At 35.7% G+C, this 23,753-nt stretch overlaps 1 protein-coding gene and 1 pseudogene across 1 annotated transcript in view; both read right to left on the bottom strand.

The window, feature by feature from the left end:
• The window catches only part of OTOGL (otogelin like), a 149,993-nt gene that overhangs the window by 81,595 nt on the left and 44,645 nt on the right, over window positions 1–23,753 (bottom strand). The window contains exons 18-25 of the mRNA XM_071218973.1: window positions 22,990–23,114; window positions 18,321–18,530; window positions 16,291–16,456; window positions 15,207–15,281; window positions 12,796–12,848; window positions 10,110–10,272; window positions 6,414–6,521; window positions 5,540–5,678 (exon numbers count right to left, since the gene is read on the bottom strand). Of these exons, the coding sequence (XP_071075074.1) occupies window positions 5,540–5,678; window positions 6,414–6,521; window positions 10,110–10,272; window positions 12,796–12,848; window positions 15,207–15,281; window positions 16,291–16,456; window positions 18,321–18,530; window positions 22,990–23,114 (1,039 nt within the window). The remainder of the gene's footprint in view (window positions 1–5,539; window positions 5,679–6,413; window positions 6,522–10,109; window positions 10,273–12,795; window positions 12,849–15,206; window positions 15,282–16,290; window positions 16,457–18,320; window positions 18,531–22,989; window positions 23,115–23,753) is intronic.
• On the bottom strand, window positions 503–4,666 carry LOC139440201 (ribosome biogenesis protein NSA2 homolog pseudogene; annotated as a pseudogene).

Raw genomic sequence — 23,753 nt, 5'->3', positions numbered from 1 at the left:
AGCCCTCTACAAAATTTTGTTCATAAATTTTTAAAAATTAAGTAAAATTAATATACATTTTATTTCTATTTTAACTTTGGCAATATTAAATTTTAGAATTGAAGCATAGTTTTTTTCAGATCTCATCATATAGTTTAATTTTAAATGTTTCTGTTTTTTCCTGATATACAAAATGTGTAGAAAATAATAACTAGTTTGATTTGAAAATATCCACTCTAATACATGCATTATATATTATACTTACTATCCATATCCAAATTGTTGTTTTCTGCTTCTGACCTCCTTTTTTCCAGAATGTTTATCAAATAAACAGTATAGATAAAGACAGCACAATTTGAAGACAAACCCCATAAGAATCTCATTTAGGAAGTAAAGATGGTTTCCTTAAAGATGCTTAATACACACAAATGATTGATTCGTATTTGGAGAAAGAAATAAATCTGCAGTCTACGGAGTCTAAAACTTTAAAATAGTTTTAAAGTAGTTTTTTTTTTATATGGGAATGAGCTGGGGGAAAGAAGGATTTGGAGACAATCAATATTGCTAAAAGGGAAGTCAGTCAAAAATAGCAAAAGGTATTTTTAAGGGGAAATGAGTTTTCCATTTATCTTTAGGCTGACTAAAGGAAGGAAAGATAAACTAAAGATGGTATAGTTTGTCATTTTCATCATTAAAATAAATATTTATATATCAATTCTATATTTCGGGGGGCCTCAATTTATTCCTTAACTCTGCAGTTTCGTTTTTCATTCAATTATATTCTTTTAATTCTTTTCATTTCTTATTTGATTGATTTCACATCCCTTTCATAACATCTATACGGTAGAAAACATTATTTTATAGGGACTAAATTTTATTTAGAATGGAAGTCTCATCTGATTTTTACATGCTAAATTCTTTATTCATTTACTTTTGCTCTAGTGCCATGCTTATGTATAGCTACCACGTCATTAGTGAGAAACGATAGGGGAATTTTTTAAACTGGGCCATTTTAATGTTTTGGGTTTTTTGTTTGTTTGTTTTCTTAACATAATAATTTTCTTGATGACTGCAGCTATGTAAGGCAATTTGGTAGTATTCAGAATACGTAATGGTGGTTACCTGATTGGTATGTAGTCTTCAATAATAATGAGTTATTTGTTTGAAACTGCCTTCAAACCAGTAGGACTGCATTTATGCATCCATCAATTTCAGGATTGTTGGTAATCTGGGCCTATTTCCCCCAAATGATCTTGCCTCCTGTGTCACAAGGCCCAGCTCGCTCACATTCACTTCAATGAGAGTACCTTTGGTATAATACACAAGGTTGTACATAGTGGAGATGAAGGATTCTTCACATCAAGCCTTCCTTCGCAAGGAAAAAGTGGCCTGAGGTTCAGAATGTGTTACATGAGCCTTCCTGAAACAAGCCCATTAGCCTAACAAACCTTTCATATTTAGCAGTTTTTCATGTAAAGCCATCTCCAACAAAACAAACATTAGTAACCATCCTCTTCCATGTTTTTTTCTTTTTCTTTCTCGAATAACTTTAAATACTTCTGTTTCTCCCTGGGCACCACCTTTGGGCAGAACTTAACCATTTTCCTGCTCTCTCTTTTCGTTTTTGTTTAATCATATTGGAAAGTACTTTAGCTCAGCTCTGCCCCTCTCTGTCCAGCAGATAGGCAGGTACTGCACCCTGTGGAGTCTTCTCATTGTTCTTTTGTCTGGTATTTCTCTTTTCTTGCGTTTTGATCGTCTTTTTTATTTGTATTTTCTCAGCATGGCGCTGTTTATGGTAAAGCTTAGCCTTCAAGATAATCATCTTTTTTGCCTTCTTTGAACGTTAGTGAGCCTCTCGACTTTATTTCTTGTTCTTTTCTCATAGTAATCCAGACGATCCGTAGCATTTACGTTGAACACCGCAGAGCGGCCAGGCACGTAAAAGCTGTTAATTTTCAGGTCTTAGAGACCCACAAATCGACTCTGCGCAACCAGCAACAGGACGCAATAGGGAAATTTTTACGAACAGATCACCAGATCCTTATGAGGGTCCAAGGAAAAGGAAAACTTTCAACAGATAAAAAGCTCTTGCAAATAACTAAGATAAAGCCTGAAACACAGTCAAGATAAGAAGGAAAGAGAGCTTGCTTGACCAGAAAGAAAGAATTAAATCGGCTATTCACAGGAGTGATTTCTGCCACTGAAAAAGCTGTAAGAAAGTGAATGGTGCTGGCAGCCATCCTATCTTTCTCAACGGAAATACCGATTCTTCCAGAAGAAGGGAAGTCTCTGTCATGGTAAAGCTGGGCAGAGGGAACAAGCAAAAGCAAAATATTATTGAAAAGAAAAGAAAAAAAAAAAAAAAAACAGAAGCAGAAAAAAATCGAAGCATTGAGATATTTACTATCCGGAATGATCGCATTTCAGACCATGAAAATTAGATGCATTGGTTAACTATCAATTTACCTTTATCACAAAATAAATATCTGTTTCATGGTCAAATAAAGCATCTACTAGCTTATTGTATATGTTTTGGTCAATTTGTCCTAAAAATTTTGGGGGATCTGGTTCTAGTGTTATTAAATTGTTTTAAAATGTCTGTTATAATATACTAAATAATTCACTAGTGTAATTCTAATTGGGAAGTTTTAAGTTTTCAAATAAACACATTAAAAGAAAAGTTCTGAAGTCTATTGTTTGTAAGCAAAATTTATTAAAAATCCTTATAAAAAGTATAAAAGAAAATTTCTGCTTTAGTAGAAAAGAGCATACATATCTAAAACTTGAAAATTTCACCTGTAAATATCCTTCATGTTTTATCCTCACTAAATGAACTCTGGTGGCAGATCTTAATCCAGGTATTGAATTAATGATCCAAATTTCATTGCTTACTAAAAAATTGAAAGAATGCTTCCCACTACATATACACATATAAATATACATATGTGTGTATATATATATATATATATATATATATATACACTCTCACAGCAGACAAATCTTATAAAATCTGAAAATGAACACAAGGTATTCATCTTAATAGAAGGATATAATGGCAAGTCAAAATGAAGATAGAAAGTCATATTTTTAAAAGCTATATGCCATGCTTTAATGACTTTCGCCTGCTAAATGGACTGGCACTGCTACACTGCAACACCAATAAAGAAATTGCTACAATCCATTCAATATCAAACATAATTTGCTTTAATTTTTGCCAGGATTCACAGTTGAGGCAAATGTCTTATTTGAAATACAGTCTGCATAATCATTATTTAAAAATAGCTCAGTAAATACTACTTGTTTTATGCTGCAAAGATAAATAAGAAAAAGCCAGGCAGAGAACACTAATCAGATAAGTAAAGAGTTCACCTCATTCCCAGAATTTGCAACCTGACTTGGGGAATTAAAGGGTAAGGCATGATACCTGCCCTGAAAACTACAGAATTTTACTGGAGAAATCTGTGCTAATACAAAGTATATACAGTAGACACATCTTTATTAATATAGTTTCTATTCAATAATCCCTAAAAATTATTTATTAAAAGAATGGAATAATAATGCCTGAGCAAGGAATCTTTGTCACATGTTGAAAATGTCTGCAGAAGTGATGTTACATTGAAAAGCTTTTAAAGGCTGTTAGAAGGTACTTTAAAAGTATTTGTTTTTCCCATGAAGAAAATTGTACATATATATTAAAACGTAAGCAAAGGAGAGATCAATGCAAACTGGAACTGTGACTCCGAAGAAGCAGATACAGATACCACCCTAAGAAAAGACACAGAGGATGGAGATCCTTGAAAGCCTGGCATAGGGATTCTTTCTTCCTGAAGCTGGTAATTGCGAGTCACTGCGGGGATTAATAAGTAGAGGCATGATGATAATGTGAGTCTTAGATTAATCTAGGATGAAAGAATGTATTGTTGTTGGGTGGAATATCAATCAGAAAGACAACCCAGTATTGAGGGCTAAAGCTGTACATGTTGATTTGGAACACATCAGCCTGCAGATGTGAAGACTGTACATAAAATATAAATCTTAGAAGAGGAAGAAAATGGTATAGAGCCAAGAATAGACAGTAATTTAATAAACATTTAATGATCAAACAAATATGTCCCTGTCCACATCACTTCACTGGTCACTAGTTTAATGATGGCAAATAAGACTTGGTCCTTGTCCTGAAGGAGCCAAGGTAGTCATCTACAGGCTTATACAAAAAAGAAAAGGGAACAAAGAGACAAAGCAGAAACAAGACTCATTGGAGGACTGGTAGAGCGTACAATCTAGGAAGTCAAAGGAGAAGGGAACTTATAAGAGTATCAGAGAAGCCTAAGAAGTCAAGGAAAATGAGGATTTGTACAAAATTAGTCTGATACATTTTGAGAAGGCAGTATCAGTTTACGTGTTTAAGTCATTGTATTGTTATCCACTTTCCTAGCTTCTGAATTTACAACCTAAATCTTAGGAGACTAGAAAATTCTAATATAAAATTGTTTGCTAAAACAAAGCTTATTTTGAAAGGACAGATACTCATAGAAAGTATATTCATCACAGTGCCTTCCTTATGCTTCAAAAAATAATCAAAAGAACACAAAACCAAAAGTCTTATGGGCAGCTTACCATCCTCTATAAGTCTAACACCCAAATCTTCATTCCCAGGGATTTTTTTCTTTGAGGAATTTAACATTGTTCATAAGGAGAGGGCCAAATGGGAAACGCAATGGCTTAAAGCATAAGCAGGAACTTCATTTAAGTTTGCAAGGCCATAGATTTTATTGTTCATTTTTTATTTAACAGAACTAATACAAAATGGCAATACCTTCTACTTTTTTGACCTTTGCTTAAAACACAGGAAACATAGAGAAAAAAACATATTTATCAAGATAATCCCAGGTTCCCTTGCTGGAGGAAGAGGTTTATGTTATTTATTCTTGTGCAACTTCTTTCTAAAGCTTACAATTTCATTTCAAAACTTAATACTCAGTTCAGTGATAAATTTTTTTAAATTATGTGTACAGCTAATCCAAATACAATAAAAAGTATGGGAAATTTTAAGGAATTTATCAGATAAACAAAGTCTGGAGTTTATGAAAGCATATCAAAATAGCATTTCTAGAATTGAGATTAATGTATTTTGATTGCTATAACCATAAGCAAACCATAGTCCCATGCATGGCTTAATGTCTTACATTTTTATTTACCAAACTAAGCTGAAAATAATGAAAACAGTTGACATTCATTGAGCACTTATTACATATTAAGCAGTATTGTACAAGTTTTGCATATATTGTTTCATTCAATCTTCATGCCTACCCTAGGAGATGGGTGCAATTATTATCCTTAGTTTACAGATGAAGAAACAGAGGCAAAGAAAGGTTAAGATCTACCCCATCAAATATAAATAATAAAACATAGGAATGAATCAAGGAAATTAGTTCAAAATGACTGCAGCTTTGAAGATTTTACTAAAGACATGATTGAGATGAACCATTAACCAACATATTTGTTTTTCATATTGTCTTTGTACAAGTACAAATAAACATGAGTAATTGGGACCTACCTTTATCAAAAAAACCTGGCAATCACTGACATAGTCATATTCCAGTCCATCAAAAGAATGATAATGCCGGTCCCCATATATGGTGCACACTGCTGGGCATGGGTAATATGTGCAATTGAACATTCCTCGCCGACAAACACTATCAGAAAATAACACTAGTTAATTTTCTAAGAAACTTCACTCCAATGTTTTTTGAGCAGCATAAACAGAAGGTTTGTATTCAAGAGTTTTCACTGAGCCAATAGCTCCTACAAATATTGCCAATTCATTGTGATAACATCTATTACATTGACAAATTAGGTTGATATTTATCACTTTAAACAAATTTAGACACCACAACCAAGCTGAGAAGTTGTGCTTGGATCACACAGAAAGCAGACGGTAAAATGAAAAATTGGACATAAGTTTACTAGTTGGCAAAAGAGCACAATAAAATTTTCTAAACATGTTAGAAATATCATGGCTTAAGCATTCGAATCTTTGTCCATATTTGAAGGAAAAAATAATTTGATTCATTTTACAGTATTTTTTTGCCTTATTTCAAAACAAAAAAACCTTCCAGTAAACGTGGTCTTCTCTTTGAAATATTTATCATAGTTTCTTGTGAACTTGAGATAATTTTTTCTATTAAATTTTTGAATTCTCATACTTCACACCTTTCTTCTGGGATAAACAAATATGCATAAAAATAATGTTGTGCTTCCCTCCTGTAGACAGTAGCTCTTCATCAAGTTCTGGATGCATTTAAAATTTTACTTACTCAGGCTTGATTGGTTTTCTTCCTGAAATCAGTCACATTAAGTGAGCACAATAAGATGATTGAAACGAATACAACTCTTAGGAAAATCTGTGTGAAATAAATGGCTCTCATTACCAGGTATAACATGGTGTAGCAATCACTTCTCCTGAGACGTACTCCCAATCTTTCCAGATACAGGGACAGCTTTCAGGAACATAGCACTTTCCTTTGTGTTCTGCCATTCTTCCAAATAAAGAAGTACATGCTGTTTAGTTAAACTACCAATTTCATTTAAAAAGTGTGTGAAAAATCTTGTCACATTCAACACCATCTATTTTGATTCTAGCTGTTTATGCATGTTTTATCTGACACAGAGTGTTGAATCCAGTCTTTCTCAACATTCTTTCCACCCAGTACCTTCCCTATCACAATTATTAAATAAATGTCAGGCAAATGATTGGTAACAATATATCGATCTTTTCATTATCACTTAGCACAATAAAATGGAGAGAGAAGTCTGCATTTCCTGGTAAAGTGAGATATTTGGAAAATAAATTTAGAGGGGAAACGAGGGCCCTTTCTTCAGATTTTGCTACTTAAAAGAAGGAGTTTGTGGGTCTAACTTCTTTTTCTATAAAGTAAAATAGTAAATTATGAAGTACATATATTTTAAAAAGGATATAGAAATTAACTAAAAGCTTCTTTTGTGAATGCTAAAAGTTGAAATCACAATCATTAGTTTATTTAGATACATTTTTAATAAAAAAACAGCATATCAAGATTTTTGCATTCTTTTTAACAAAAAGTTTTGTTATGTTTGTTCTCTTTGAAGTATTTCCTGCTTAAAAGATTACTCATGAAAAAGTATCCTAAAATATCTATGAATATAAAATTAAGGGAAAATCATTTCCCATAATATCAAAGAAGAACTAATTTTTGTGTATTATCAAAATATTCTGCTCCAAAGACTAAATAAATAAATATTATATAATATCTAGTTCAATATCCTTAATATAAATAAATAGTTATACATATATATTTCAATACTCTTAAAAATATTTTCCAAAAGAGCTTGCATAGCTACTTAAAGACACAAATATGAAGTTGTTTTTCTGAATTTGCTTTAAAATGTTATAAATCAATGCTATAAAAGTCAACATAAAGTCCATAATCCTGAATTCTTGCCTCTTCTCTCAAATAGAAATAATCACATACATTCCTTTAGTGCTCTGCTTTCCCCATCATAGCTCTTCTAACACAGTACTGTAATTGCTCATTCAATTTATATGTTGTCTGTTAGTCTTTAGCTTTCTCTCAGGAGGACCACGAACATCTTGTCAAAGATTGAGTTCCAATGCCCAGCACAAACCAGACACTCAGTTTCTAAGTTAAGGTGAATAAATGAACCTATCTATAAAAATGATGCATTATCTAATTTATATTTCTTTCTTTCAAATCAATAATACCCTGGGTTCCAAAATCTCTACCTCAGCCTTCTAGCCACTCTCCCTGGGCTTTGAATTTTTCCTTTGCCTGGAAAACTTATCATTTAAGACCAAATTTAGTGCAGTCTTTTTAATGAAATCCTCTATATTCACACCTCCCCCAAGCACATAGCAATTTATAAAAACTAGTACTGGGGGATACATCACAATGAACTATAAGTACTTTGTTAATTGTTTTATAGTGATAACAAAAAATGCCAGCAACAATTAGCATTAAGTACTTTACTATGGCCTAGGCATTATTCTAATCATTTTAAATGCATTGCTAAGTCATTTAATCCTAATGATTAAACCCCATAGGTAGATTCTACTAACAGTATTTCAGTACCTCCCCCCAAAATAAACCCATAGCTTAACAAAATGCACCAAACATCAGGTGCTCCATAAACATTGGTTGTCACACTGTTTAGGTGAAGGATGTCCCTCAGCTGAACCCTCTGCTGAATGAACCAAATCCCTATATATGAGCCAAAGTAGTGCTTTTAATCTGTTATGCTGATAAATGCTAAGTTTTTTGTAACAAATCAAAACTGGAAGGATGAAGGGAGCTATAAGTCACTGTAAATTTTCTACTTTAAGCAGGTTTAGGCAGCAAGGTAAGTAATGAAATAAGCATTTAATGAACACCTACCATATGATTGGCATGTTGCATGAAGTAGATATTATTATACAAATTTTCAAAATAGGAAATTGAAACTCCAAGGGGTTAAGTAACTTGCCCTGAGGTCCTTTTGCTAATAAGGAGGGCTAGTATTTGAACCCATTTCTATTGAGCTATTTCTACTATACTACTTTTAATTTCTTCAGTCCAGAATGGTCTCTAAATTGAGGTATGTGGTCCTTTTTTAGTCAAAGAACTTTTGGCACTATCAGTAATGCCATGAAAACAAGTGATACTAGGCTTATGTCCCAAAATGAACCAGTCAAGCTCACATGACAGACAAACCAAATCACATTGTCATAAAAAAGTCTATAACAAAAATCTCTGCATAACGAAATTATTTTGTCAGCAGTCTCTTAGTTAATTCCAACTATATTTATTTCAATACAATAAGTGGGAGAAACTGTCTTTAAGCTTTTTTAATGAGATTTGACCAGCAAATAAATAAATCATTGTTGAACTAAAAATCAAAGGTGATAGTAAATAGTATTTTTTTAAAATAGCCATTAAGCACAAGCATGTGAATCAAAATTAGGATATGGCTTTATTTAATCAGCCATGCATTCCTAAAAGTCATAATCAAATCAAACAAATGAAGGCAAAAGTTGTAGGTTTCAACAATTTTACCATAAGACAATTTTATTTCCCTTGTCTTTTTTTACTAAAATGCCTTCCTTGCTCATCTGCTCTATGGTCTGTTTTCTACCTGCCTTTACATATGGGCACTTTCCTTTCATAACCTTCTTTCTCTGCCTCACATGGTCTTCCTTTCTAAAGAGACTGATACCAGTGCTATTCCAGATGGGAGTCATTTAGACAAATGCAACCCTCCTGGGAAACAAACGAGACCTCTTTTTTCTTTGCTCATGGTTTATATGAGCTGGCCAGAGGAACCCCTTTGTATGAACATGCTCATCAAGGACGTATGAGTGACCTGTTTGCCTTAGGTGGCCCTCCCTCTGCGTACTCCCTCTATTCACTACCAAAAGAGGGAGGGCCTGTGGGGCAAAATTATAAGTGTCCCTGCCAGGAAGCTAATAGCCACCAGATTCTGTTTTTTCATGTGAACTAAGCATTTCTGCTACTAAAGAAATTTACAAAGGCAAAAGTAGATTGCTCTGTTTCATATTTATCAAGTACACACGCGCACACACACCCACACCCCTCACTATGCTTAATTGATGCTTAAAAGGATGCAGAAAAATCACTCAACTAACAGCAGCAAAGCTAGGATTTGAAGCCAGAGCCTCTACTCTTAACCACTGCCCTGTGTAGGTTCAACACACCCTTTTCTCTAAAATAAAGCACTTGGCATCAAGCTACAACTTAAAATCAACAAATAATATCAGCACTACAGAAAATACAAATATATGCATTTTGAGAGTGGTTTGAATGAGTAGGGGCTAATTATGTTGTGTCACGTTCCCAAAGTTGCAGTTGAGTCAGGCAGTAAGTGCCAGGTCCATCCTGAAATGTGTTCTGTCCTCAGTTCAGTGTATTAGTCTCCGCATTATCAACACAAAGGCAACACTAGTCAGAATAGCAAATTTGGCTATTTCAGTAAATAATGTGATTTAAAGCAACGCATGTTTTTTGTTTTTGTTTTTGTTTTTTTTTTTTGTTAAATCCTGAATGTTCTGTATTATCAAGAAAAAAGAGAATTACCCTGGAGCACAAATGCAGCCACTTATACAGGGTGAGGATGGGGCACAAGTAAAATTCATGGCCAGGTTTGCACATGTAGTCTCACAATTTACACCACCAGCTGGTAATTCGGGATCAGGAAACCTGCAGTCAAAGTACTCCTTTCCTTCCGGGCAGGCAGGAACTACAAAGACAAATCACAAATGAAGTAATCTGAACTTTTCATTTGTGCCAAAGGCAAACAATTATATTAACATGCATTGTAATCAAAACATCACAAAAGAATATTTTACCGATCATTATTAGATGAGGCTCTTACTCTGTGAATGTTTTTAATGAGTTTACAAACATTTTCTAGCCAGATTCCCCTTAGTCATCTAAAATTTCAAAACCTATTTTGAATTTGAAAACTTTAGTTGCGTTCCAGAAGGCAGAAGGCAAACAACTAACATATAATCTGCTAAGATCAAGAAACAGGGTATTTTGATTAATACAAACATATATTATCAATTTTTGAGGACTTAGACTACAGTATATTTAAACGTTTACAAAGCTATAATGAACACATGAAACCTCTAGATTTTGCTTCCCCTCTGAGTCATTATTTACATCAGTCCTCACGATACTGTAGAAGTACAGAAGCTGACGTAATTATAGGCAAGAAAGGGGGCAACCCAATTTCTCCCGAAATGTTTCAGATCCTCAGGGATCAAATCAGGCTAGAGTAGACTCCTGTGGATTCCTCTGTGAGAAGGCAAGCAGCCTGGGCTTTCCCTTCTTTCTTTCTGAGTCACCCTGAAGTAAGTGGGGCAAAACAGAGAATGCCCTATAGCTACTGAATATATATGTGGTCTATGAAATATAATATATCCTGTAAAGAACATTAAAATGACCTCAATTCTGATAAAGTAAATCCAGAGGCAGACAATTCAAAGCTAATCTATAATAGTATACACATGGTCATTCGGACAAATAAAGTAAAATCTCACAAATCCTTTTTTCGGCCTACATTCTTCCTGTCCATAAAATCAATAGGTGTTGCTTATTTTTCCTCTACATAGATGTTTTTTCAATACAGACCTTTTTATGTGGTGAAAATAAATAATATAGGGTCCCTTCAAATCTAAGACCTTCAGGAAAGATATTTAAGTGTGAAATAATTGTCTAAAGCAGGAGTTCTTAACAAGGGGCCAATGAGCTTGAATTTAAGTTTTTAAAAACTCATGTGGGGATGTGTTGGTACGGGTGTGAAATATTTATGAAATAATACACAGTATAGTGTGGACTTAGTAAGGGGGCCATGGTTTTCACCTGGACCTGCAAAGCGGTCTATGGAATGAAAAAGGTTAAGAACCCCTGGCCAAGAGTGAAATGACAGTAGATGTCATTTTATATGTTATTTGTAATTGATTTCTCCCAACCCTAGAGTCTTGCTACTCATAATGTAGCCTGGGAACCAGCAGCATTGGTATTACCTTGGCTGTTGATAGAGATGCAGAATCTTGAGCATTACCTCTGACCTATTGTATTGTGGTAGTGGTTAGATTACTAAATTGTCCAGCAAGTTAGAGGCAGCACGAGAAAACTACACTTAAACGCAGTTAAGTGGTAGAGCTTTTAAAATTAATTAATGAAGAAGAAGACAAAGATGAGGGAGAAGGAGAAGAGAAGAAGGAGAAGGAGAAGGGAAAGAGGAAGGGGAAGAAAAGGGAAAGGAGGAGAAGGGAGAAAAGGATAAGAGTAATAAGAATCCCCTTATTCTGAGACGTACAAGTATACATACTGTTTGGGGCTGGGCTTATGTCCAAGAATTTTGGAGTTACACTTTAGAACTTTGTTTTTCTTATCACAGTGTCCAGAGGCAGGGGAGCAGGACAGCATAAGCTGTTTCTGCTGAATGTTGATGCCTGAACAAAGAAGATACACAAATCCTTGCTACTCTGTTAGTTTTTACCTCTGCTGTTAAGGGCAAGGGGTAAAGCGGATGGAGCTGTTTGCAAGGTCAAGGACTTTTGCACAAATGATAACAGACAAAAGCGTGTGTGCCTGTCTTCAGCACACTGATGTTAGTAGCAATCATAAATTCTTTATCCAGGCAACCACGTTGTAGCAGAATCATCATGTTCACAAGATCCCCAGGTGATTGTGTACACATTAAAATCTGAGAAGTAGTGGTTTAGAGCAAGCATTCTTAAATTTTTTTTGTTCCATGGACTCCTTTGCCAATCAGGTGAAAATCATGGACCCCTTACGAAGTCCACACTACACTGTTTTATTTTATAAATATATCACACCCGCACCAACACGTCCCCACAAGAACAATGTTTTTTTGAATTTCAGTTCAAGCTCATGGACCCCTTGTTAAGAACCCCTGGTCTAGAGTAAAGTTTCCCAACTGCTGTGTCACAGCACATATTCCTAAACAGATGCTTATTTACATATCCCTAAAGCTTATAGGGCCGATGGGCTAGTCCTGGGGTAGGCAGTCCCTGGGCTGATCAGATCTGCCCTGATGCACTCCTATGAATATTGTAATTTTCAATATGAAAAAATAGGAATGACTGGAGCCACTAGGTCGGGAAGCGTTCCCAAGGGTATATTTATGTGCATTGGCAAGGAGGGCTGTGCTGAGTTAGTGACGTCTACCAGAAGAGTGGCACTGTTTTAGAAGCCACCTTCTCCTTCAGACTAACTATCTAAATCTTACCAGTGGAGGGCGTTGCTGATTCATCACATTGCACGGTCCCATTGGAACACTGGCTAGTAGAAGTAAGCAAATAGTTAATTCATGAAACCAAACCTCAATTTATCTGTATTTCAAAAATAATCTAATATGTAGGGATTGATTGAAGTACATACAGAGAGGTAACATTTTCCCCACAGAATTTTTTTTACAAATAAGTGATTGGCATAAGTACATTTGAAATAGAGCTATTTCAGTTCAAGAAATTTTTATGTAACACCTGTATGTGTGGGGCCCTGTGATAAGTATGGAGGATACAAGGACCAAAATTCATAAACTTTGTTCAAGTGTATTTATTTTAGTAAGAGAGAAAGACATCCAAAGAAATACTTTAAACAGTGTGACATAAGAAACATAGAAATATGCTAAGATATAGAAGTGAAAAACAAATTCTTTTAAAATCTGTTGGCATTGGGAGTTGACATCAGGGTAGTCAAAGGAGGTAAAATATGAACAGTTTTGAAAAATGGATGGTGGTTATGATATGAGTGAGGTATGAAGGCTATAACACTCAGTGGGGAGTTGTACAAAGTCATGAAGGGGTCAGACAGTATTCAATGTGACATAATGTACAACATGGAAAGTGACAGGAGATACAGATGGTAAAATAAGCAGAGGACAGCTCCAATTAAGAAGATTTTATCGATTAGAGGAGCCATTGTTATGGTTGGTATGGATTTTAGAAAAATTATTCTGGTAGCAGTGTGGAATGTATAGTCACATCTTTCTTATGAGGTTATAAACTCATGGAATAAGGCAAAATCCAAATATAATCAAAATTTAAATGCTTTAGGAAAATATGATGCTAGGAAATGACAGACCAGCTCTCAACTCCAATACCCACAGTTTCTCCTCCAACTTTGGACAAAATCATGTTCTATATTTGAGAGCAGATGAAGAAACTGACTCTCATGAAAGTGCCATGCCACTTGAAAAATATGTTTATGCATTGTGTTAACACTAGAATAACACTCAGAGATATGATTCAGTCACACGATCAATGGCATAGAGCAACTGAGACAGGTGTGAAAAAATCTCAGAGCCAGTCAACCATATCATACTTATTCTACCTAGGACATGGACTTTCTGAGTGGAAAGGCAAATGAAATTTTTATTTTTCACATTGACAAGGAATGTTTACTTTGGTCTTACCAAGATTACATAAGTAAGTTCCATTAAGTTAAGTTCAAGAAAGATGTGACACCTTGGTAGAATGGAAGGGGACAAGGAGTGCAGTTAGAAAGGTTCAGGGAAGAGAAAATGAGAGACATTGACAAAATAGAGGTGAAAAAGGGAGGGGATGCCTATGAAGTATATGTTGAAAGTTAAATCTACATGCTTTGGGAATTTATTATCTAGGAGTTTAGCAGGAGGAAAATGTTAAAGTGACTCCCAACTTTCTGTCTTAGGAAACTGTGTTAGCAGTACAACCTTCCAAAGAGAAAGAGCCAGGAGCTGGTTGCCTGTGTGTTTTGATCTGAGGGTGGGAGGAAGGGAGTTAGAAATAATAAAAATAAGTTGAATATAAACAATATTCTGCTGTAAATATAAAATAATCTGTAGAGCAAAATAGGCAGTAGAGCAAGCACTGCAGAGCCAGCTTGCCTGGAATTGAATGCCAGCATCATCACCAGTCAGGTCAGTGAACTATGCTTAAGCGAATTGCTTAATACTCTGTGCCTTACTTTCCTCATCTGTAAACCGAGGATATAGCAACAATACCTACCATCTAGGGTTATTGCAATGAGCGTTTTACACATATAAAACACTTAGAATGGTGCAGGGATGCTAGAAGGTACATAGTAAGGGTTAGATATCATTATTATCATTACAGTTACTTTATTATCTGTAGACACTGACTGTACAACTAGAAAAGGGAGATTAGGAATTGGATATAGATAGGTATGGACTGCCATATGGTCATGGTTCTATTTTTAACAGATAAGTTACAACCCAAATGAGAGTTATCCCATTAATAAATGTTATCTCACTAGGACCAAGTGACTGATGTCCCTGGAAGGAGGTGTACTTACTCCAGTGCGTGATGCTCAAATCAGTTTGGTATAGGTTTTATGAGCCTCCTTAGTAACTTATAGTATTTGGACACCCACCTCACATGTAACTTCTAAGAATCAAAGTTGATCAAAGGACTTCCTTTTCACTGTGAGCTACACTTAAATTCGCAATGTTTTTGTGCAGTTGTGAGTACATTACAACTATATTCAAGATTAAATATATCTATATCTATATGTCTTTAAAGGTTACATTAAGGTTATATTTATTTTTTAAAATACAGATGTCATATTTCAACTGAGAGTTTGGGTTAAGAAATTACATTAGCCTCTGAGTCATTTGCCAGGTACACTGAAACCTACCATAAGCCTGAGGGTGTTGGGATGAGCTCTCCAGGTTGATAAATGCTACCCCTATAATGACACCTGCAATGAAATCTGTGAGGAAAAAAGAGTTAAATTAATAAAATAGGCTATAATTAGGGAGAAAAAAAACATTAAAGTGCAAGCAGACCCTAAGCTCTGTATGCATCATTTTTAGGTGCACTGGGCATCTGTGGTGGATTGAATTGTGGACCCCAGTTAGGACATGTCTTGGTCTTGGTCCACATTCTGGAGGGTGTGCCCCATTCTAAATAGGATCTCTTCAAGATGTTACTTCAGTGAAGGTGTGGCCCAACTGATTAAGATTGGGCAGTAATCCAGATTACTGGAATCCTTTATGAGCAGAGTGAAAGTCAGGTGAAAAGAGAATGCACAGGGAGCAGCCAGAAGCTGGAAATCAACAGAACCCAGAAGAGAGAGAAGATCCCGCCATACACATTGCCTTGTGACAGTAAAGCCAAGGAACCCCAAAGATCAACCCCAGGAGGAAGCAAGCCTGCTAACCTCGGAAACCTTGAGCTAAAACACTTCTTTTTAAGTCAGCCTATTGTATGGTGTTTGTTTTAGCGGCCAGGAAACTAAAACCATGCTCTTCTATGACCATGTTATATAAATGGCAGAAACTGTTTATATGTGAAGTCTTGTGTAGCTTCAGATTTTGTTTTCCAAAGTAAAACCCATAAACTGTGCTATTTAAGTCACAAGAAAAGTCACTGAATAATCCCAGAGAAACATAATTGATTTATCATTTAGCCATATCTATAAGACAAATGTCTTTATCTCATGTGAGATTTGAGAAATTTCTGCATGCTGGACATTACAATCCTCCTAATAAAATTTGCCACATGAAACCTGTTTTTAATTTTGCTTTGGCAAAAGCCACTAAGAATAAACTTCAGGATTAGCTACCAGATTCCTTAGCTCTTTCTGTAGCTATTTGTGAACATATACAAGATTGAAAAATAAAGGGATTAAGAAATAAGCAAGAAAGCTCCTTTTACCTATAAGAGAAGGGAAAAAAGAGATAAAAACTGGATGTCGTCTACCCACTTGTGTGACTTACATGGGCACACAGAAGTTAAGCGTGTCTTCAAAGTATTTGCCTTCGGGACAGTTACAGCCTTCGGCACAGTCATCACTACACTGCTCCGGAGAAGAGAGAGAAATACAGGAGCGGCGGCAGAAGGAAGCACAGTGATGGTACAGCATGCCTTTCTGGCACACCACAGCTGAGGAGAAAGGGACATCACTTGTGAAAGATTTCCACAGAGTACAGAAAAATGTTATGCTTGGTTATAGGTCTATAGACATGAACCATGAAAAGAAAGATACCTTACATCAATTTAAAAAATAGATTATAGAATCATAGAACAGAAAACAAAAAGCCCCTGCCTAACCAGAGCTATAACAGAAGAATAAAAATTAAATTTTCAAATATGTTTAAGCATGACATTGTGTAATATTCTTTACATAGTCCATGCCATATTTTTAAAATATTTGTCTTTTTTAAGTCTAAATAACATTCTGTCCTCACAATTTGCCTTTTTACTCCTATATTGTCTTCTACTTTACAGCCTCATTTAAACTTAGATAAACTCATCGTTTTCTCCAAATAAGACAAAACTTGGTCTATGCTCATAGTTCTTGTTTTTTGCCTTCTTAATCATGTTATACTTTTTTCCTAAATTCTTCCAGTCTCTATTTAGACAAACTGAACTGGTTACTGTAGAAAAACTAAAATAATCTAAAAATACATTTGTATGGACACCTAGAAAATGCTGTGAAAAAATAATTGAAATTATTTTAAATGTAATTGCCCTTGTGGGAAAAATAGTTGGGGTGTGGATGTTATCCCCAGATGGACAAAGTAAAGAGGCAAATAAAATCCAGAACTTTGGGGGGTGGGGGGAATTCACACAGTAATCCAGGGATCTTGGGTGTAACCCATATGAGAATGGAAGATGAAAATTGGTCCTTTACAAGACAAGGAATTAGGACACTCCTAACTTGAACTCTCAAAGAGCTCCATTCTTAGCTGAAAAGGACTTAACAAAATAAGTTAGAGCAGGGTTCTCTAATTTTTCTGTAAAAGGCTAAATGGCAGATATTGTCATCTTTTCAGGCCATACAGTCTGTCACAACTGCTCAATTCCACTGTTAGAGCACACAAGCAGCCACAGACAATATGCAAATAAATGGGCATTATGGTGTTCAAATAAAACTTTATTTACAAAAACACAAGTTGATTGTAGTTTTCCAACCCCTTTTTAGAGGAAATCTATTCATAGTACAGGAACAAGTCAAAAAAACTTATCTAATTCTGCCTAGTCTGTAGTGATATAAAGTATCCTCTGAGAAAGCAAAATCCTGGGCTTAAATCCTGCACAGGTCTGGTACATGAATTTACCTTACTATTATGTTTACATTATTTTCATCTTAGAAAAAGCAGGCTGAGGAATTAAGATCAAAACCGGCTAGTGGTACTCTTGGAGTACCTGAAAAAAGATTTGTAAAATCGCTGGGGTGTAAAGGGGTAGGGAAGGAATGCTCTCAAGCCACAGAATATTCTAATGGCTAAAAAAGGCCTTACTAAGATTAGTTCACAAAAAATATATAAAACACACGAAGAAACAATCAACCACTAGTAAGAGTTAACAGACACCATAACCATGAGGATTAGAGCCCCAAGAACTTGAGAAAATAATTGCCCTTCGCATAACTTACCGCAAACCAAAAATCAGCTGTGTCACTCTATCACATAATGCTTTTCCATACTTTCCAATATTTAGACATGGCATTCCAATGACAAGAATTTTTTACTCCAAGTTAAAATTTGGACCCCAAGTTGCACATTTTAAAACATAAAGTTATATGCTAATTTTGCTTTTTAGAAAAATAGTCAAAAGTTAATGGTTTTCTCCAACGTATCTCCAATTTTCAGAAACTAAGTAATTTTTTGCATGTTCGTGCACTATAAAGACATTTTAAACAAATGCATGCAATGTTGACCTTTCATTTTAAAAATAAAAGTGATATTTACAAAAGCAAAAATTCTAAAGTGGTATCTTAGAGTCTTTGTGTAATTGTACTCACCACAGAATGAAACCTGCGCTCTAACATCGATGGGAACACCACGCTGGCCACAGAGGTAGGCATAGTGGGCAAGGGCATTGCACAGGCAGAGGCTTCCACACTTGCATGCATCATGTCGGCATAGCTGATAGTACAGGCCAGGGCTAATGTAGATGTGGCAAGGAGCAAAGAGCTCCTGGTGGATGACATCACAGTGTGCTGCATATCCAACTATCAGACAAAGAACCCCATTAGCACCTCATGAACTAGTCCAGATCTTATCCCAAAGTACCACATTCCAGAACTATCTAAGCCTCTTGCTTTCTAGAAATGCATTCTACTGCGTATTACTTTGGTTTTTTTTAAGATTTATTTATTTATTTCTCTTCCCTCCCCTCACCCTCCCCGCCGGTTGTCTGTTCTCTTCTGTCTATTTGCTGCGTCTTCTTCTTTGTCCACTTCTGTTGTTGTCAGTGGCACGGGAATCTGTGTCTTTTTTGTTGCATCATCTTGTTATGTCAGCTCTTAGTGTGTGCAGTACCATTCCTGGGCAGGCTGCACTCTCTTTCTCGCTGGGCGGCTCTCCTTACAGGGTGCACTCCTTGCGCATGGGGCTCCCCTACATGGGGACACCCCTGCATGGCAGGGCACTCTTTGCATGCCTCAGCACTGTGCATGGGCCAGCTCCACACGGATCAAGGAGACCCAGGGTTTGAACCGCAGACCTCCCATGTGGTAGTCGGATGCCCCAACCACTGAGCCAAGTCTGCTTCCCTGCATATTGCTTTAAATAAGATAGACAATATTGTCAACATACATAGATTTTTTGGTAATATTGGTAACAGCACTTAGACTATAGTCCTTAAAAAAAAAAGTGAATTGCCAAAAAATGTATAACTGAGTAACATTGGAAAGGGGCTGTGATGGTTTAAAGGTCTATGCATCCCAGAAAAACATGTTCTTAAACATAATCCATTCCTATGGGTGTGAACCCATTGTAAGTAGGACCTTTTGATGAGGTTACTTCAATTAAGTTGTGGCCCACTTCAATTAGAATAGGTTTTGATTCTATTACTAGAGTCCTTTAAAACGCAAGGGAAATTCAGACACAGAGAGAGAAAGCCATGGAAGCAAGTAGCTGAAATTCAGTGGAACCTGGAGGAGAATGGAGAGGCCACCATGAGCATTGCCATATGACAGAGGAGCTAAAGATCACCAGCAGCCAACCCAGAATGCCACAATCTTCAGGGAAAAAGCATAACCTCGATGATGCCTTGATTTGGACATTTTTCTGGCTTCCACACCATGAGCCAATAAATTCCCACTATTTAACCTGGCCCATTTCATGGTATTTGCTTTGAGCATCCTAGGAAACTAAAATATGGGCTAATAAAAGCAGGGGTCTCAATTACTCCCTTGTCTCAGTAGCATTTTAGGAAATCCTCAGCGAAGGCTTGAGGACTATTGAGAGGCTTATCTCTAGGCATTTGCACACAATGAAAGTTATGCCAGATTGTGGATTCTAATTCAACTCCCTGGAATACACAGCTATCCAGGAAGTACTGGGAATCATTTTATTCTCTGGGGTGAATCCTAATGTGGCAGATACCACATAGTCATTGAACATTAGCTGAATGTGTAGCACATTTAGGGGGCTCAAAAATGCTTGATGAATGACAGGATATATGCCTGAATAAATAAGTAATAAATAGATTATGGATTGGAACACATGTCAAAGGCCATGAGATAACTATTAAGTCATTTTCAAGGATCTATGTAACCACTGCTGGAAACTTATTCTTTTCCCTCGAGAATGCATGATCAAATATAATCCTTTATAGGACTATCCAAGAGTCATAAAACAAGCTAGAGCCCATCTTTCTGAAAAAGGCTACATCTATGATGTAGCTGACCTAAGTAATATTGGTTTCCTCAGAGATAAAATTAAGTAATCGAAGGAGCCGGACTTGGCCCAGTGGTTAGGGCGTTCGTCTATGACATGGGAGGTCCATGGTTCAAACCCCGGTTCAAACTCCAGTTCAAACCCCGGGCCTCCTTGACCCGTGTGGAGCTGGCCCATGCGCAGTGCTGATGCGCGCAAGGAGTGCCCTGCCACACAGGGATGTCCCCGCGTAGGGGAGCCCCACGTGCAAGGAGTGCGCCCCATAAGGAGAACCGCCCAGTGTGAAAGAAAATGCAGCCTGCCCAGGAACAGCAAGCACACACGGAGAACTGACGCAGCAAGATGATGCAACTAAAAGAGACACAGATTCCCGTGCCACTGACAACAACAGAAGCGGACAAAAAAAGAACTCGCAGCAAATGGACACAGAGAACAGACAACTGAGGGGGGGAAGGGGAGAGAAATAAATAAAAATAAATCTTTAAAAAAAAATTAAATAATCTTTGAGTTGTCATCGTTTTCAAAAGATCAACTGGGCTGTTGGAGATCAGAACAGAATTTTTCATTACTGAGGAATTATACTGAAGCTATTTTGTTGAATATTTTAAATACATTTATTAGTTGTAAGGAACCAGGTAGAACCTGTTCAAGTATTACATTTTTGCATTGTGTTTGCATATGTATATTGAAAACAAAAGACGTACACAGTAGGAGTATATTGTTGGCATGAATAATCTTGTGATGATTAAGTTTACCTGTCAAATTGGGGAGGTTATGGTGTCCAATTGTTTAGTCAAGCAAGCACTGGCCTGATTGTTACTATGAGGCTATTTCATGGATTTAAATCATCAGTAAGTTGATTACATCTATGACTGATTACATCTACAATCAATAAAGGAGATTTCCTTCCGCAATGGCACAAGTCTTGAAGGCCATAAAGGGAATACTATGATTGCAGCAGTCAGAAGGAAGAATTTCCATCTCTATTTCAGCCAGCCAGCTTCTCCTGGGGAATTCATAAAAAATATTCACTGGAGTTCCCAGTTTGTGACCTGCCCAATGGAATTTCAGACTTGCCCATCCCCAAAGTCTCAAGGGTCAAATCTTACAATAAATCTCATAATATATACATGTTGGTTCTGTTTCCCTAGAAAACCCTACCCAATAAAACTCTTAAGCCCCAGGAACCCCCAAAACAAAGTAATTCCCAAATGGGGTTTCATTGAATACTCCAAGGATTTGTATACCAAAAAAATATTCCTACTGACATTAAGTAAATGCTTAACTCAAGAGATCCTTGTGGAAAAATATTCTTTAGAACCCACATCAGAGTTATTAACTATTATCTATTTATTTTACTTTCTTTGGGAATCTTTCTGAATTTACCCATTAGAAATTTTTTTAAAAATCACCGTGGGTAGATGAATAAGGATAATATCTAAAATATATGTCACAGAAGACACTAGGCACAAGGAGAAAATTGATGGAAAATATAACAAAATAGTATGTAATAAAGGAGGCAACTAAAGAGGCCAGAAGGAACCTGAATTCATCATTTCAACTGGAATAACATTCCAACTCCTGAATGTTATTAAAATATGGTATATGAAACTGTAGCAATATCAAAGAGGGAACTAAGAAAGTTAGAAGCAAACCAAACTAGTTGAAGGAAAAGAAGCAGATCTATTAGTGGAAAGTTAGGGACAGAATGACGCAAGGTGTTGTTAAATGAGGTGAGATTAAAAGTATTAAACCATAAAGGCCAAACAATCTAGTCTAGTTCTCTTGTTATAGACAGGGAAAATGCCAAGAAAGATGATGATCTCCCTCAATTTTAGAAGCTGACTTAGATAAAAAAGAGAACACTAAAAGCAAGATTACCTTCTGTTCCTTCCAGTAAAACTAAAGTATAAGTTAATAATACTCTATGACAATCAGCAGAAGCCTTCCAAATAAACACTACAAAATCCAGAAACTGCACTGACTTCTCATGGACACTCAGTCAATATTAGCATAAAAATTAACTATGTAAAAACAGCAAACTGGTCAAAATAATTCAGGGAACAAATCAAAATTATATAAATATACATTTAAATATCATATTGGTTATTTTTCACAAAATCATTCTATAAAAACAATTTTAAGCCTAAAGTAATCCTTTATTGGGGGATAAAATAGCATTTAACATGGTTTGCTAGGGCTTTAGTGAAATATATGGCCAAAAATTCTTGGCATGTAAGGTGCACCATCATTGCAAATTGGAACTCTGGAACAAGATCATTTAAAATTGTTGCTCACTTGAAGGCACAAAGCTTCCTTATATCACTGGCTTCTTGCTTATGAAGTCATAAAATGGACTTGAGTAGGAGCACATAATATAATAATAAAGAATAGTAGAAGCCATGTAGACTGTCAAACAATAGAACTGAAATAGAACATTCTGGGATTATAATAGCATTATTTGTGTATTTCCAGAAACTTTATTATTTAGCATTTAAAGACTCCAAAAGCTCCAAAATGCTAGCCCACATTTGGGAAAAGGAGATTTCTAAACATTTAAAATGAGTAAATTTAGGAACGCAAATGGTATATTAAATAGTTATTTTCTGGAGTTCTTTTTTAAAAAACCTAGATTACATTTAAAAAGCATATATAAAGGCATACTATTAAGCAAGAATATATAAGGAGTGGTAGTGGCTTTATCATAATGAAGAAAACAGAATTTAAAATCACTATAGAATTTCCCAGAACTTTTTCCTAATTTTACATGCACAAAAATAGACTTACTGTTTTGTTGATTAATGTTACAGGGGTCCACCATAGGGACATGAACTGGTGCAAAACAAGAGGAGGAAACTCTCCATGCATTTGCGTGAAGTTGTGGGGTACCTTCTATCATGCCTGATGGAGAACTAAAAAGCAAAATAATACACATTTTAGTAATGCTGATTCATTTCATTTGTTTGTACTCTTTTCCAAAAATTGAAAGAAGATTATATTGTTTTTAATGTATGCAGAAATCTTAGAACTTAAAATTTTCCACTAGTTCAGAACATACACTGGTTATTAACATTCTGTTATTAAGATTTTACAATGTGTCAAACCATTGATATGCCTGGTCTTATTTAATTTTTATCTCAGCACTATGAGGAAAGCATCAATATCTCCATTTTGCAAAGAAAACAGTTCAGAAAAGTATTAAAGTTCACGCAGCCTATAAATGTTAGGTCCAGGAGTCCAGTCCAGTTTGCATTGACTTAACCAAACCTCACTCACATAATCAAAACTTTAATGTGTGTGTGGCTTGGGGTGCATGGGGAGGGACAGGTAGGAGTCAAATGGTTCATGTGATGCTTTTTGGATAAAGATAAATTAAAAATTAATATAAATAATAATAAAATAATAAATAATGATAAATAAAAAGATAAAGTCCCAAAGGATAAATCATCTATATTTCTGGTTCAGTATTTCAATTTCCATTACCAAGCTTGAAATATCCAGGTTCCATGTTATTGTTAGGGAACCAAACCAAAGAAAACAGAGAAAATGAT

This window comes from Dasypus novemcinctus, chromosome 12, assembly GCF_030445035.2.
Source record: "Dasypus novemcinctus isolate mDasNov1 chromosome 12, mDasNov1.1.hap2, whole genome shotgun sequence".
Taxonomy (NCBI): domain Eukaryota; kingdom Metazoa; phylum Chordata; class Mammalia; order Cingulata; family Dasypodidae; genus Dasypus; species Dasypus novemcinctus.
The sequence above is the reverse complement of the archived record's forward strand: the minus strand, read 5'-3'. Positions and strand labels throughout refer to the sequence as shown.